The sequence below is a fragment of the Octopus bimaculoides genome, chromosome 1 (assembly GCF_046866305.1).
Source record: "Octopus bimaculoides isolate indiv1 chromosome 1, ASM4686630v1, whole genome shotgun sequence".
Taxonomy (NCBI): Eukaryota; Metazoa; Mollusca; class Cephalopoda; order Octopoda; family Octopodidae; genus Octopus; species Octopus bimaculoides.
The window spans coordinates 18,454,717-18,472,885 of record NC_142928.1 but is presented as its reverse complement, the minus strand read 5'-3'; the positions used below and the strand labels follow the sequence as shown (position 1 = coordinate 18,472,885).

Here is an 18,169-nt window from a genome sequence, read left to right as displayed (position 1 = left end):
TGACTTGTTAAAGCAGTAATTAGGTTTTTTGCGACTGGACATCATCTAAGAAATAGTTTGGAATCAATCTTTTACCTGTGAAGTATATTAAATACATGGAGATAAATAAAATGGACAGATAGTGAAAATGCGAGTGGGATTTTCGTTTTAATTTCTCGTTCCGGGATTTCGTGTTTTATATTTACCACAACACAACAGTAAACATGGCGTCTTCGTTTGGAGATTCTTCACTTTTTGAAGAATTTGAAAGAGACAGGTCTTCTGCATCGACATTTATTTCATACAACCAAAATGAATACGGCTCCGAAGATCGGAGTAAAATCATATTTCGTTTTGAAGAATCAGATTCCAGTTCATCTGATGAGTTAGATTCTAAATCCTCCGGAGAAGTCGCTGAAGTTTCAGATGAAAGCGAAGAAGAAGGCAGCGACGACAAAGACAGCAATGATCAAACAAATGAGGATGGAGATGATATTATTACAGACAAACGTACCAAGGATGTTGCTGCAGAAGGAAAAAGCGAGAAGCAGAGTAAAAAACGAAAGAAAAGGAATGGAGAGATGCTCGTTGGTATGATGAAACACACCAATCACCAGCTACAGTTTGAACGTATCCTTAACACGTGTTAACCATTATTTACTTCCTATTATTGTTTCCAACACATATACATACATATATATGTATATTACACACACACACAAATATATATATATATATATATATATATATATATATATATATATATATATATATAAGATATATATATATATATATATACACACACTCACATACATTTATAGTTTCTCTGTTTTGATTATCTTCCGTCAATAGGAACTCCACGTTTTTGTGTCAAGTTAAATCTTTCGATTTGTATATGATTGTTCTTTTATCGTGTTTTTTAAATTTTTGTTGTTGTTGTTGTGATTGAGTTCCTATTTTACCCACTTCCAACTAACTAATCTGCTTTACCTAAATAAATCTCTGTTCTGTATACATTTTCTGTTCAACCCTTACACATCTGATATGAAACTCCTCAGGATGTTCTTTAAACACTAGTTTGTGATTAGAATTTAATGCATTATTTGATTTATAATTTGTTTTTCTTCATAATTTGTGCTTCCAATGTTTAGTTTTGGTTAAGTAACAATAGTTTTCCACTGCTAATAATAGATTTGATCACAAGTTTTAAAGGATACTTTCATTTTCTTGTCATAGGAAGTTAGGCAAATTACTTTCATTTTTACTCCACATATTTATAATGAAATTTTGTTCTTCCGATAGTGATTAGAATAAAAGATATAGATTTTTTCCTTATGAAAGTATCATTAAAATAAATTTTGTACCTACTTATTAAAATAAGTATCAATTGAAGTTTGAAATTTTGATAATTACTACATGAAAGAATGATTTAAAATCAACTGTATTTCCTCTACTCAAATTTTGTAGTGTAATTCTTTGACAATTGAAGCAGAGAATCAGTTTTCTTTTTTGTTTTTTTTTAAACCCTGCTTTTGTAAAATCTGGTATATTTTGGGGTTAATTAGAACAGTTGAGTAATTCAGGTCAGTCTTAACAGTATTTTATTATCTTATGGTACTTGCCTTTCTCTTTTTGTGATCACGGTGCCACATTTCTTTGCAATCATCGCATCATATTCCTCTACATTTAGCTCATTTCACTGTATTATTTTATTTATTTTTCGCAAATTTCCAAATATCCTCCACTGTAGAATAGAATGGTTTTGTGACTAGCAATAAATGGTAACAGAGATATAGCAAATGAACTTTCTGTATTTAGCAGATTATTAAGTTAATTTAAACATTGCTTAATTTGGTATAATATTGTCAAATTTTGATAACCATTGTTATATGTCCTTAACTGGAATGTACAGGTGATAAACTGAGAAAGTTTGCTAAGAAAATTGACTCCACCAGGTAAAATATATTTATTGACTAATTTTGAAAGTTTCATATGTTAGTTTAAGTCGACTTATAATACAAATGTTTGACATTTAGAAATGAATATTCAAATGTGACAATTTATTAAACTTGAAAAAATAAAAAATAAAAACCTGACTTTATGGCAGTACTCAAACTATAAACTGTCTTTCATTTATTCAGTACCAGAATTTTAACCAATATCTGCTATGGCTTTCTATATTTAATATTAAATCGTTATACATTTGAGGTGTTTATGAAAGAGTGTCGGAAGTGTCACCATGGCTATCTTCGAGGTTAGCAGATCATTTTCGTTGCCTCGATGTCCAGAATCCGAAAAAGTTGGAAGAAAGAACTGGTGAGGCTTGCAATGAGGTCAAAAATCCGGCTGAAAAAATTGTACCTCAACACTATTGACACAATACTCACTCACCCAAACTCAGACCAGAAAGTTTAGTAACACACCATTGTAAGCTCACACTCTCAATCAATAACTTTGGTGTGGTCTCTCGTTTTCCGAGGTGTTATGGTTCACTTTCTAATATTCCTCGTAACGAGAATGGGCTATTATCTTACTATCTTGTCTTACTTACCTCTTAAAGATACCTTAGTATATTAAAACACAAACAATACCTTTGGGTGGGGGGATCTCTGTATGCGTTTTCTAGGTATTATGGCTAAAATATGCAGTGCAATACACCGTTTCGTAGTACTGGTATATTCTACAAAATGAGAAAGACGCAGTCATTGTTTCATCTTTCAAATGCATACATAAATAAATAATTTTACACAGGTAGAATGATTAGAGGAAGTCTTCACGGTCATTTTAAGACCAAAACCAGCTTCCTAACTTCATTCCTTGCCAAGATATCACATTTTGAAAGTCACAAAACTTTGGCTACATTTTTCTTGGTCTTTAAGTCATGGTGCTTATGACACTCTGTTACTAAGCGCCTCATATATTGATGATGATGATGATCTTGACTTAGCAAAGTATCTTAATCCAGATCACATATTATCATCATCGCCATCATCCTTTTTAATGTCCTCTTTTCTATACTTGCATCAGTCGGACAGAATTTGTTGAAGCAGATTTTACATATAAAAACATACATATATATATACATACACACACACACACACAATTCTTCCATTTTTCATCTACCAAAATCTATTCACAAAGTTTTGGTCTACCCAGGGCTATAGTAGAAGACACTTGACCAATGTGCTTCACAGTGGGACTGAACCCCTGACAGGAAATTAAGCCCTTATTTTATTCGGATGTCAGTTTTACCTTATCTTTATAATGTCCTTTGATAATATTACCTGCAGGATTCTATTTTTTGTAGATATTTTAATATTTTCTGATAGATATATTCAAACCATCAACTTTCATTAGAGTAACTCTTAGTTTTTTTGTTGTTTTTTTTGGGGGGTGGGGGGGTTATGTTCTTAACATCGTAGTTATGTTTCTATTCTTCTCTTCCATGCTGCTAGGTGTGTTCCAGATGAAGAGTCTCCAGGTCTTCAAATTATATACCAGAATAATGAATTTTCTCGGTTAGTATACAGCCTAAATAGAAATGTTTTTACTCTTTGCTTCACTGTAGTCAGGACATATATTGTCACCATCATCGTTTTATGTCCACTTTTCATACTGGCTTTGATTAGATAGGTCATCTTAGTCAGTTCTTATGGATCTATTTCAAAACGGGGGCACCAGTATTTTCTTAACGAAACACTTTGAAACTTGGGACACTGGTAGAATGTGTCATATAAAACATCTTTTACTCTTAGTCTTCTTAACAAAAAAACGTACATCGCAAGTTATTCCATGTTAAAGTTGTTGTATTTCTGTAATTTCAACCAATCACTGACGTCTATTCAGCTGAATAGAGTTACTGCTGGGCGGTCATAAAAATGTTATTCCCTGTGACATATTTCATCCGGTTTAATCGTAATTTATACGCATATATTGTTTATATAATAAATTACGCTGTGCATATCTATGTATGTAACAATTTTAGAGTTCGGATTCTAGAGTTAGGGTTAGGGTTAGGGGATTAATACGATATACACCATTACAGCGCTAACTGTTTTCAACTGAATAGACGTCAGTGATTAGTAGAAATTATCGAAATAAGACAATTTTTTACATGAAATAAATTCGAATACAAAAATTTTTTTCTGTTCTATAACACAAAATAGATAAGTATACGAAGTTTGAAAGTCTTTCGGTACCAAAAACACTACATAAAACATAAATGAAAACTGGTGCCCCCGTTTTGAAATAGATCCGTTCTTATTTTGAAAGGCTGTTCTCCTTGATAAATTGGAGGCTCACATTTCTCTCACCTGTCTTTGTTTCTGGGTACACTTCCTACCTCCAATAACCTTATGGAGTGTATTTAGTGCACCCTTACTAGAGAGGTTGCCATGTGCTTGATCTGTTTAATTTATGGAGATGTTATTATCAGTTCTTAAATAAACTGAATTTATGCCTACCAAGAAAAATCTTTTTTTTTTAATGAAATATATTTATTTCATTTTCAAAGAAAATGTTTATTTATTTTAAAAAATTGTTCAACTAATTGTTTGATCTTAAGATTTTATGCGTTGTTTTTTTGTGTTTTTTTTCCCCTTTCTCTCAGTCTCACACTAGATAAATTAATTGCTGTGTCTTTTCTCCTAATTATTAAAAGATAATCTAAGACCATCCTCTAGTTTCCTTCTATTATTTTGTTGTTAGCAAATATCGTTCTGAAATTGAGGACTTCATCAACCATTTGATATTCAGACATCAGAAAGAAAGATATGAAAAGTTACCAGATTTGAATTTGAAAGTAAGTATTGTTTTGTCTGTGAATTTTATGAATTTCATTAAGGAATCATCATCATCATCATCATCATCATCATCATCGTTTAACGTCCGCTTTCCATGCTGGCATGGGTTGGACGGTTTGACTGGAGACTGGTGAGCCAGATGGCTGTATCAGGCTCCAATCTGATCTGGCAGAGTTTCTACAGCTGGATGCTCTTCCTAACGCCAACCACTCCGAGAATGTAGTGGGTGCTTTTACGTGCCACCGGCATGAGGGCCAGTCAGGCGGTACTGGCAACAACCACGCTCAAATGGTGTTTTTACATGTCATCTGCACAGGAGCCAGTCCAGCGGCACTGGCAACGCCCTTGCTCGAATGCTGTTTTTCACGTACCACCGGCACAAGTGCTAGTAAGGCACCACTGGTAACGATCACGCTCGAATGGTGCTTTTTACGTGCCACTGGCACGGATGGTGCTACTAGTGCTCCACTAGCACGGATACCAGTCATGCGGTGCTGTCATCAAGTTTGATTTTGATTTAGCATTATGTCATGCATGAGAAGAAGACCCGCCAAGCAAAATTGCAGTCCTGGTAGATATTGGTGTCATACAAATGGCACCTGTGCCAGTGGAATGTAAAAACGCCCATTACACTCTCAGAGTGGTTGGTGTTAGGAAGGGCATCCAGCTGTAGAAAACCATGCCAAATCTGACTGGAGCCTGGCACAGCTTTCCAGCATACCAGCTCAGTCAAACCGTCCAACCCATGCCAGCACGGACAACGAACGTTAAATGATGATGATGATGATATTCATCTGTGAAACATTGTAACTTCTAGTGCTAGCTCTAGTTTCTATAGAAAATCTGTAGAGATAACTTTAAAAAGGTGACTGTAGGGGATTGCAATTATATACATTACAGTGTACAGACAATCATAGTGTAAACCGTATTCCTTGCCTGCTCCAGAGATGTTCAAGCACTCCACAACATCACCATTTTCTGACAAACTTAAACAAACCCACTAAACCATTTTCGACTAATATCATCATCAAAGCATGGCTAAGTGGTTAGGGTATTCAGCTTATAATCATAAGGTCGTGAGTTCAGTATTTGATGATGCATTGTGTCCTTGAGCAAGACACTTTATTTCACATTGCTCCAGTCCACTCACTTGGCAAGAATGAGTTGTACCTGTAATTCAAAGGACCAGCCCTGTCACATTCCATGTCACACTGAATCTCCCTGAGAACTACGTTAAGGGTGCACGTCTGTGGAGCACTCAGCCACTTACATGCACTAGCGTAGCTGGAAAGGGGCAGTCTGCCCCGGGTGGCACTTTTGGGTCTGCTGTAGGCAATGTGTGTTTTTTGTGGGGTGCAGGAGTGGCAAATGGAAGGGCCGCCCCAGGGCAGCAAACACTCTAGCTACACCAGTGCTTACATGTTAATTCCATGAGCAGGCTGTTCCATTGATTGGATCAACTGGAATCCTTGTCATAACCAATCGAATGCCAGTTATTAGTTATCAAAGCTCTAAAACTAGTGAATCTCTGGTACAATGTCTGTGAGGTTAAAGTGCTGGTTTCATGACTGTAAATTCGTTATTTCAATGCTTGCTAAAGACAAGACATGTGGCTTATTACTGTGTATTGTTTTGTTTTCATCTAGGCCTCCTCACTGACTTGTGTTGACTTAAATGATGAGTTAGATTCTGAACAGAGGAGCCATAACATGTGGTGTAACCATGCGGTAAGTTTCACCTTAATGATTTCATGATACTTTTCTACATTTTAGAGATGAGGAATTCTGTACGTTATTTACATTGGACAGATGTGTGTCCTCATCTTTGTTGTTACCACATTTCGGCTGGTTTACTCTCCAGCCTTCATTGGGTGTCCTGGAAGGATTTTGAACCCAACCCTGGGTTCTCATTCCTAAGGTATTTTTTTGCTCATGATGTTGTTGTTATTATTATTATTATTATTCATTCCTTCCTTCGTTCCACTGCCTGGAATTGATCAGGATTACACTATGTGCCCATGGCCATATAGCGTAATGGCTAAGAGTGCGGGCTACTAACCCCAAGATTGTGAGTTCAGTTCCAGGCACTGCCTTGAATAAATAAATAAATAATAACAATAATAATAATAATAATAGCAGCAAAAAATACCTAAGGAATGAGAATGCAGGGTTGGATTCGAAATTCTCCCAGAGCACCTGATGAAGTCTAGAGAGTAAATCAGCCAAAACGTTGTGGTAACAATAAACAAGATGGGGACACATGTCCAACCGATGTAAATAATGATCAGGATACTTGCATAGGCACAGGTATGGCTGTGTAATTGACAAGCTTCCCAGTCATGTGGCCACAGGATCAAACCCACTGCACAAGACCTTGTGGGTGGACTTGCTACATGGAAACTGAAAGAAGTCCGTTGTATGTTTATGTATATGTGTGTTTGTGTGTGCCCTTGTCTAGACATTATGACAGTTGTAAATAAGCTTGTCATACATGTGACATTTGTTTTATGTCACCAACTACATGCATATAATAGTTGTTTCTCATAAGCGACATGTCCTATTAATATGTAATGTTTTTACAATAAACCATTTCACTTTTGTTACTGCATTGCTGTCTCACCCTCCACCATACATTCCAAATTTTCATCATATTCTATTCTATTTTACTCCAATTACCAGATCATTGGCACCAGTCAGTTCTACAATAACTTTATGATTGACACATCAGGTTGGCCTTTAGTGAATCTCGATCCCTCTATGACTGACAGCTGGGAAATACCAAAGTATCCTTTACTTGTTTTTTACTTTTGAAATCTGTCTGTGAGAATTATTAGTCTTTCATTTGTGTTGCTGGTTATAATGATGATGATAAAACAATGGTGGCGGTGAGTCTGACATTTTGGTAAAGCACCATTCCCAACGTTTCAGTTTTGAGGGTTTTTTTTTTTTTTATTAATGGAACGACCCTGAAAAGGTCATGGATAATGACCCTTTTCAGGGCCTGCAAGACCGATGGGAGAAAGAAAGGGATTTATCCTCAGAACTGGAAACCTGTTCAAGTAATATGTGCAACAGAATGGACAACACTGAAATCACCCTGGGCCAAGCTGTAGTGTTACCCCAGATGACAGACTCCCATCTACCATCCAAGAACATGTACTATCCATCTGGTTGGCTTTCATACAGTTTGTCTACTCAGTTTCATTTCCAAGGCCTGGTAGAGACACTTGGCCAATGTGCTGCTGTGCAGTCTGATCAGACCAGCAACGATGTGACAGCAGAACAAATTTCTTAATGAGTTGCTTCATTAGATATGGTATTGTCTTGTGACTGTTAATTTGAATATGAGATTCCAAAATTTGGTTCATTAGTTCCATGTTATTTTCCTTAATGAAAAGATATGAGCAAGTCTTCTTCGAAGCTCTTCCCCTTGACCTGGAAGAGGGTGACGTACCCAAAGAGAGTAAACCAGAAAGGTTGGTTGACACTACAGCATTACTTCAACTTTGTAATACTATTTAACTTGGTAACAGAAATACGCATGCGCACACACACACATGCTCTTTTAGTTGTTTCAGTCATGTGACTGCAGCCATGCTGGAGCACCTCCTTTAGTCGAGCAAATCGCCCCCCAGGACTTATTCTTTGGAAGCCTAGTACTTATTCTATCGGTGTCTTGTGCCGAACCGCTAAGTTACGGGGACGTAAACACACCACCATCGGTTGTCAAGCGATGTTGGGGGGACAAACACAGACACACAAACATATACACACACATACATACATATATATATATATATACTTTATTTAAAAGCAACAGAAATATAACAAGAGACTGTTACTCTGAGTTTCACGTTCCCATTCATCGGACAGTTTTTCTAACAAAACTGTCCGATGAACGGGAACGTGAAACTCAGAGTAACAGTCTTTTGTTATATTTCTGCTGCTTTTAAATAAAGCATATTACTCTACCTCTGGTATTTGAGTACTCTTTTTTCCACCTTGTTGCACATTTTATGTGCTTACTCCGGTATATATATATATACACACATATATACGACGGGCTTCTTTTAGTTTCCATCTACCAAATCCAATCACAAGGCTTTGGTTGGCCTGAGGCTATAGTAGAAGACACTTGCCCAAGGTGCCACACAGTGGGAATGAACCCAGAACCATGTGGCTGGTAAGCAAGCTACTTACCACACAGCCACTCCTGCACCTATAAAAGACAATAACCAAATCGATACAGTATTGGACCACAGGATCAGTGATCTTAAATTCAAATCCACTGCAGGTATTTCTTTGTTTATTTGGTCAGTACACTTTATTCTGCATTACCTCAGTTCAACTAACTACTCATAGCCATTTCTCCACAGAAGTTTTAAAATGAAGCCATTCTCGCTCCATCTCAGGTAGTAACATTGACCTTTTGTCAGGGAAACAACAATAACAATGCAATGATCCCTAATATAGACCAAGTGCTCTGCAGCCTTTTTCCACTTGCGGTACTCTTATATTCTTTTCAAAATTCAGCAACATACCTGAATTAAAAATATAACTATAAGTATAAGGAAAAAAAATTATATTCAGGTTACACTGCAGAACACCAGTTGTGGAGCACTGACATGGACAATGGAAATAAGAAGACATTTTTTATATATATTTGATATTTTCTATTGACCTGTGCTGGAATAAATAGGAACAATAATTCTTGCTAACTTTCTCTTAATTACTATTTCATTGAAATTTTCCCATTGTGTAATATTGGCTTGATATCTCTATATCTTGGCTTCATGCTGTCTATTGCATTATTACAGGAGGAAGCCACAGTGTTTCAACTGTGGCGGAGCCCATATGATCAGAGATTGTAAAGAGAAGAGAGATGCTGCTCGTATCCAGATGAATCGCCAGAACTTTATGCAAAATAGCCAGAGTAATAACCCCAAGTGAGTATTTGAAGTATCCTTATATTTGTTGTCAAGCTGTAAGCACTGGTTGCTGTGAGGGTGACTACAGTTGTAGTTAAAAGGGTTTGGGGCTCTTGTGTCTGTTTTAGGACAGTTTACCTGAGGTTGTCTGTTGTTTGTGCTTTCTCAAGAGAGACGACTGTGCTGGTATGGTCATGTGGCAAGAATGGATGAGGATAGCTGTGTGAAAAAGTGCCACACCCTAACGGTTGAGGGAACCTGTGGAAGAGGTAGACCCAGGAAGACCTGGGATGAGGTGGTAAAGCACGACCTCCGAACATTAGGCCTCACTGAGGCAATGACTAGTGACCGAGACCTTTGGAAATATGCTGTACTTGAGAAGACCTGGCAAGCCAAGTGAGACCATAACCCATGGCCCGTGCCAGGGGTGTAACCAGCCCACTTATGCATACCTTTCCTTCATTGGACACTAAACTCTGCTTGTGAAGACCTGTTGAGACAAGTGAAATTGAAATCAAATCAAATTCAATGACTGGCACCCGTGCCAGTGGAGCACTAAGAGCACCATCCGAGCGTGCTCGCTGACTGGCTTCTGTGCCGGTAGCATGTAAAAAGCACCATTTGTGCGTGATTGTTACCAGCGTCGCCTTACTGGCAATTGGGCCGGTGACACATGAAAAAACATTCAAGCAAGGTCGTTGCCAGTACCGCTGGACTGGCTCCTGTGCAGGTGGCACATAAAAAACACCACTTGAGCATGGCCATTGCCAGTACTGCCTGACTGACCCTCGTGCCGGTAGCACGTAAAAGCACCCCCTACACTCTCGGAGTGGTTGGCATTAGGAAGGGCATCCAGCTGAAGTAACTCTGCCAAATCAGATTGGAGCCTGCTGCAGCCATCTGGTTCACCAGTCCTCAGTCAAATTGCCCAACCCATGCTAGCATGGAAAGCGGACGTTAAACGATGATGATGATGATCTAAAATAATTTTAAGAGAAATATCTAAAATGAGTAGTATTTCAGTTCCGCTACAAATTAGCAGTCTGTTAGTAACATCCCAATGACCCATGTTTTATATTGTATTTTAACTAGTTTTCATTCCTTTGTGAAATTAGTAAGCTTTTATTTTTTTTTACAAAATTACAGAACTTCTCGCTACCATGCTGAAACTGATTCACGGTTTTCTTCCTTTAAACCTGGTTATTTAAGGTAAGTTTTGGATTCTTACACTCAGCCACATCTATTCTATTCTACTGTTCACCTTAATCATTAAGGTTATTTATTTGTTTTCCAAATTTCTTCATGGGAAATAGTGTTGAAATGGATATCGTATCTTAGGAGGGTCGTATTGCCAATAAAAATACACACATGGGCTCAACTTCACTTCTTTTCATTATTACTTGCCAACTAATTAATCGATTACTTGATTGTTTATTTAATCAATTAATTGTTCAGTTGATGACAGACCTGCAACAACTAACGCACATTGTTAATGATGTCATGAATGGCAGTGAAAGGACTCTGGCAAACCAATTGATTGATTGATCGATCAATTAATCAAGTAATTGATTAGTTAATTGGTTAATTAGTTAACTAACTGACAAGTTATAATAAAAAGAAGTGAAATAGAACCAGTGCATGCATTTTTACTGCAAATTGACCCTCCCTAGACTCAATGACATTAAAGTTAAGTTTTCCTTTCTAGTTTTTTAAACAATCTCTCAGTTGTATATGAAGTTCCTATATTCTATGTACAACATGACTTCCAATTTTCTCTAGTCTCATTCACATTTTATTTAGATGTACTTTCTGATCTCCAAATGCTTCATCCATATTTTGTCTCAAAACTGATTATATTTTCTTTATGTATTTTATTCCTCTCCTCTAGTATTTCTTAATATGATCCTGTCAACTCTTTTAATTTACCTAAGTTCTATTTTCTAGTCCTCTTCAGTTCGTGCATCCCAAGAACGGTTCTATTCCTTTCTCTTTAATTGTTTTCACTTTACAACTCGTTTTACAGCTCCAACACCATCACACTTTTATTGCATCCTCCACATTATTAATTGTTTTGTGAGAAAAGTCTTTTATCAAGATCGTCTATTGAATTATCTATTAATTATCTATTAATTATCTATTAATTATCAGTGACAATTTGCGAGAAGCTATGAGACTTGGCCCCAGCACAGTACCCGTTCATATATACAAAATGAGGTTCTATGGCTACCCTCCTGGCTGGCTACAGGAAGCCAAGACAAAGACTGCATCAGGAATGTCTTTATTTGATAAACATGGCAAACGTAAGCATTTGTTATTCTTTTCTTTCTTAGGTTATAAGATCTTGCGCCATTTGTCTGACCTATTCCATACCATTTCCAAGGCCTAAAAACTACCGTCACATCTAAGTAAATTTTGTCTAACCCATTTGAAAACCATTACCTAAATAAATAAGATGAGGGTGATGTTGATATGTTAGTGTTTGTAATTGCACTTTCTCACACACATGTGCATGCATGTGTTAGAAAACACAGTGGGTTTCAGTCCCACTGCGTGGCACCTTGGGCAAGTGTCTTCTTCTATAAACTCAGACTGGCCAAAGTCTTGTGTGGATTTGGTAGACAGAAACTGAAAGAAGCCCGTTGTGTGTATGTACGTATATATCTATCTATCTATATATATATATATATATATATATATATATATATATATATACACACACACACACACACACACACACACACACACAATCATCATCATTTAACGTCCGTTGTCCATGCTGGCATGGGGTGGACGGTTTGACTGGGCTGGCACACCAGAAGGCTGCGCCAGGCTCCAGTCTGATTCGGCATGGTTTTCTATGGCTGGATGCCCTTCCTAATGCCAACCACTCCAAGAGTGTAACGGGTGCTTTTATGTGTCACTGGCACGGGTGCCATTTGCATGACACTGGTATCTACCACGACTGCAATCTTGCTTGGCTTGATGGGGCTTCTTCTCAAGCACAACATAATGCCAAAGGTTTCGGTCATTGCCGCCATGAGGCCCAATACTTGAAAGGAACTCGATATATATATATATATATATATATATATATATATATATATATATATATAGGCACAGGAGTGGCTGTGTGGTGAGCAGCTTGCTTACCAACCACAAGTCCAGGGTTCAGTCCCACTGTGTGGCACTTCGGGAAAATGTCATCCCTTGTGAGTGGATTTGGTAGATGAAAACTGAAAGAAGCCCATTGTATATATATTTGTGTGTCTGTTTTTGTCCCCACCCCACCATCACTTGACAACCAATGCTGGTGTGTTTATGTGTGTGTGTGTGTGTGTCCCCGTAACTTAGTGGTTCAGCAACATAGACCGATAAAATAAGTATTAGGCTTACAAAGAATGAGTGCTGGGATCAATTTGTTCAACTAAAGGTGGTGCTCCAGCATGGCTGCAGTCAATTGACTGAAACAAATAAAAAAGTAGATGTGTGTGTGTGTCTGTGTTTGTCCCCACACAATCACTTGACAACTGTTGTTGGTGTGTTTACGTCCCCATTACTTAGCAGTTCAGCAACAGAGACCAATAGAATAAGTACCAGACTTAAGAAAAAGAAAATAACAAGTACTAGGATTGATTGCTTTCATTGAAAATTTTTCAAAGCAGTGCCCCTGCACGGCCACAGTTTAATGAGTGAAACAAGTAAAAGATAAAAGATATTAAAAAATTACTATTGGGTTGTCCGGAAAGTTTGTGCCAATTTTTAAAGGAAAGAAAAAGGTCAATAAATACTTGCCATTACATTTTTAATCAACCAAATATGAACCATTTTGTTGCACAATGCGTCTCCATCTTTCCTTTAACTTGAAAATACCCTCTTCCCAGAATTGAGGTGGTTTCAGGGCAAATAAGTCGAAAGGTAAGCTACTATAAATCGGCACGAACTTTCCGGACAACCCAATAAAATGAACCAAACATTGCAGTTGACAACATTGGTGAGTGAAATCCCATTGAATCATAAGCATGTTTCCCAGTCGAAGCTGTTTCATCACAGTCTATTTATTACATTGCTGTCCCTTATATCTCAGCAGCTTCATGATGATGACTTTGCGTTTTATTTCAGAGGTTGGTGTTTCTGGTGACACTCTGGAAGATGGTGAAGTTGAGCAGACAACAACTGGAGATGGTAAGTAACCAACATCATCGTCATTGAATGTCCGCCTTTCATGCTAGCATGGGTGGGACGATTTCACAAGAGCCAACCAGGCAGAAGCCTGTACCAGACTTCTGTGACTGTTTTGGCCTTCCTAACACCAACCACTCAGCAGAGTGGACTTAGTGCTTTTTACATGGTATAAATACAAGTGAGGTGAGCAGTGCTTTTTACGTGGCCCAGGCTCAGGTGAGGTCAGTTTTGGCAAGGTTTTTACAGCTGTATGCCCTTCAGAACACCAACCACTCTACAATGTGAACTGGGTGCTTTTAAGTAGCGCCTGCTTTTAAGGTCACCAAGTACTTGCAAAACAAAGAAAATAACTTTTAAGAGGAGAGGAGGCTTCGTAGGATCTAATCTTGTGTTGGATGATGGAAAGGTTATAGTGAGACTGATACAGGTGTCTTGCTGTAGAGGAAGTACAAGGTTACCCGGCCATAGAGAGAAAGATCAGGAATAAAGACAGAAAGAGGTGTGCTACCACAAAGGAAATACACAGTTACCCAACCTGGGGGAAGTGCAGGAAAGTAACTATGTGTAGCAGGAGTTTCTCTAAAAAAAATTTAACATATTTACGAAACTAAGATCATTAAAAATTGTACCTTTTAGTTGCTCTGATAGGCACCAGGGTGCGGGTGTTTAGTTAAGAAGTTCAGTTTACAATGTGGTTTCAGGTTCCATTCCACTGTATGGCACTTTGGACGAGTGTCTTTTATTCTTGTATAGCCCTGGGTTGATCATTGCATTGTGAGAGAATTTGGTAGGTGGAAACTGGAAGAAGCTCATTGTGTGTCTGTGTTTATCCTTCACTGTTTAGCAAAAAGGGGCTGGTGGAATTAGCACCAGGAAGTAAAAGAAGTATAGGGATCAACAAAAGAATAATCTTTGGTCACCTTCAGGTACCATATTTTCCCTGCATTAAGATTGACCTTCCAAAGCTGCCAATCACTAGATTGCAGCATGCTTATCTTAAATTGAGCAATGAGAGAATTGTTAATCCAGAAATAATTTATCTAGAAATTTAGAAATGTAATCCCAATGGTTGTGAGGTCAAAGTGTTGGGCTACTGGTCTCATAGTCATAAGTTCAAATCTTATATCTTAATCTTACTATCATCATCATCACCATCATTTAATATCCATGTTCCATGCTGGCATCATTTGACTGGATCTGATAGGTCATGTTCCTGTATCTGTTTTGGCAAAGTTTCTGCAGCTGGATGCCCCTTCCTAATGCCAACCACTTAACAGTGTGTGATAAGTTCTATTTTCATCCTACCAACTCAAGTGAGGCCACCATTGCAACTCCCAGTACTACAAAAGTGGTGGTGGTGGAGGGTTATGCTAGGAGATTAGGGTCGGGTGTGAGAGAAACAGGTGAAGTAGAGCAGGTTCTTGTTATAAAGGAGCTACATGGTTAATCACATTTAGAGGAGAGATTCAGAGTGAACCAGTAATAGCCACTTTTATCGTGTTTCTGAGCATGGCATTTAACTGTGCAGTATGCTCAACTAAACAAAATATACGCTCAACTCTCTACTTAGCAGTCGATAAAAGGATCTAGCAGTACTCGGACGATGAAACCATACCTTCCATCCAACTCACAGATAAATAGATGTTAAACATTTTAAGGAAAAAGTGACAGTTTCATGACCAGGAAGAATTAGACTGTTCTGTACATAGGTATCAGAACAGGTAAAGTTCTTGACCTTTTTGTATGGAACCTGTTCTGGAAGGGGTTCTTTGTCTCTATGGAGGTTTCTACCTGGGTCTGTTCCAGATTTTTCATCCCATCTTGTTACATTACACTCATACTCCTCTCAGTTTTATCATCATACCATTTTGTTTTATTTGCAGATGAGATTGACCCAAATCTAATTATTGAATACCCAGGTTTCACTGTTCCTCTTCCTGAAGGCTTTCGAGATGTAAGTATTTTTGTTTTTTATTATTCATTATAGTAATTTCTTCACAGGACTATTTTCTGTCCTGTAATGTCCACCTTCCATGCTAGCATGGGTTGGACGATTTGACTGAGGACTGGCAAGCCAGATGGCTGCACCAGGCTCCAACCTAATCTGGCAGAGTTTCTACAGCTGGATGCCCTTCCTAACACCAACCACTCTGAGAGTGTAGTGGGTGCTTTTACATGCCACTGGCATGAGGGCCAGTCAGTTTGACAGAAAACCAATGAGCCTAAGAATTGCGTTTTGTGCTGCTATCTTGGCTGAATCGTCTTTCTAATACCAACTACTTTGCAAGACTTAAAGATCCCCCTTGAATAGAAAGGAGATGGCTTTATGCAAAGTGTTTAAAGGTTAAAGCATGATGCATGGGACAAAAATAAGTTTATTGTTGCGGATAAGATTCAGACCTAGTTGACATTATATATGGGTGGATGAACATGAATGGAGTGGTGTGAGTAAGAGAGATAAAAATAATGGTGATGAGGTGCCAGCTTATATCCACGAAGTAATCATCATCATCGTTTAACGTCTGCTTTCCATGCTGGCATGGGTTGGATGGTTTGACTGAGGTCTTTCTACAGCTGAATGCCCTTCCTAATGCCAACCACTCCGAGAGTGTAGTGGGTGCTTTTTATGTGCCACTGGCACGAGGGCCAGTCAGGCGGTACTGGCAACGGCCACGCTCAAGTGGTGTTTTTTACGTGCCACCTGGCACATAAAAAGCACCCATTCAGCTGTAGAAGCATTGCCAGATCAGATTGAAGCCTAGTGCAGCCATCTGGTTTGCCAATCCTCAGTCAAATCGTCCAACCCATGCTAGCATGGAAAGCAGACGTTAAATGACGATGGTGGTGGTGCCACCACCGCCCCAGCATGGCTGCAGTCTCTCTCTCTCTCTCTCTTTTTATCTCTCTCTCTCTCTCTCTCTCTCTGTGCTCATGCAGCACACAGTAACAAAAGTACTTTCACCCAAATAGGCTAAATGTCCAGTCAACAATGCCAAATCATCTGCATCCAAACAGACAGTCTTTAGTGGCCTTGTTCTCACAAAGTGTCAATTTCATTTCCCAACAGGGGTCTGCTACATATCCTGAACTGTCTAATCCTCACTGCAAATTATTGTTGTTATTTCTTTTTTCTTTTTTTATTTAGGAACACTACAAGTATAACCTACCCCCAATCCAAGAACATCAGTTGAAAACAGTATTGCATTCCAACAAAGTAAGACATCAGTGCCTTTTTTCTCTTTTTTTTTTTTTTTACAAATCATCTCAGACAGAACCCTTCTCAGCTTTTGACTCAGCTAATTAAGAAGCTGCAGTTAATTAAAGTTTTTATGCACTGGTTAATTAACTGCACTGAGAAGTTTATGACTTTACACCTTTCCTACTCCCACAACTGTCTCTGAAGGAATTCTGTGCCACTGCAAATACACTGCAACCAACGCCACCACCACCATCATCATCATCACTTAGCGTCTGCTTTCTATGTTGGCATGGGTTAGACAGTTTGACTGAAACTGGTAAACTGAAGAGCTATACCAGATTCCAAGCTGATTTGGCATGGTTTCTACAGCTGAATGCCCTTCCTAATACCAACCTCTACAAGAGTGTAATGGGCACTTTTTTTATGTGCCACCACCATGGGTGCCATTTATGTAACACTGACATTGGCCACAACTATGATTCCCCTTGGTTTGACAAGTCTTCTCAAGCACAAAGATCTTGGTCGCTTATCACCTCTGTGAGGCCCAATGTTTGAAGGGTGGCTTTTTACATGCCACCAACGTGGGTTCCTGTTATGTAACACCGGCATCAACCACAACCATGGTTTCACTTGGCTTGACGGGTCTTCTCAAGCATGGTATATCTCCAAAGGTTTCAGGCACTTGTCATAGCGTCCGTGAGGCCCAACATTTGAAGACAATAACAATATTACTATAGTGACCTTACAATCACTACCATAATCACCAAACAACTATACTACGAACCTTTATTACTATAACAACTACACAACCAACACAATCATCTCAACTACCCTACCACTATCACTACAACAACCACACTACAATCACAAATTCATAACTAACACAGTCACCATAACAACTACAATAATAACCTTTTCTACTCTAGGCACAAGGCCCGAAATTTTGGGGTTAGGCTAGTCAATTAGATTGACCCCAGTACGCAACTGGTACTTAATCTATCAACCCCAGAAGGATGAAAGGCAAAGTCAACCTCGACGGAATTTGAACTCAAAATGTAAAGACAGACAAAATACCGCTAA

General features: G+C 38.4%; 1 protein-coding gene across 1 annotated transcript in view; it reads left to right on the top strand.

Annotated features, from left to right (window-relative positions):
* The first annotated feature begins 186 nt into the window (after positions 1-186).
* LOC106873468 (zinc finger CCHC domain-containing protein 8) overlaps positions 187-18,169 on the top strand; it is a 23,059-nt gene continuing 5,076 nt past the window's right edge. Inside the window, exons 1-13 of the mRNA XM_014920848.3 lie at positions 187-609; positions 1,892-1,934; positions 3,435-3,497; positions 4,687-4,780; positions 6,428-6,508; positions 7,460-7,563; positions 8,179-8,256; positions 9,598-9,726; positions 10,855-10,917; positions 11,857-12,008; positions 13,828-13,890; positions 15,774-15,844; positions 17,036-17,104. Coding sequence (XP_014776334.1) covers positions 204-609; positions 1,892-1,934; positions 3,435-3,497; positions 4,687-4,780; positions 6,428-6,508; positions 7,460-7,563; positions 8,179-8,256; positions 9,598-9,726; positions 10,855-10,917; positions 11,857-12,008; positions 13,828-13,890; positions 15,774-15,844; positions 17,036-17,104 — 1,416 coding nt within the window. The 5' untranslated portion in view covers positions 187-203. The remainder of the gene's footprint in view (positions 610-1,891; positions 1,935-3,434; positions 3,498-4,686; positions 4,781-6,427; positions 6,509-7,459; positions 7,564-8,178; positions 8,257-9,597; positions 9,727-10,854; positions 10,918-11,856; positions 12,009-13,827; positions 13,891-15,773; positions 15,845-17,035; positions 17,105-18,169) is intronic.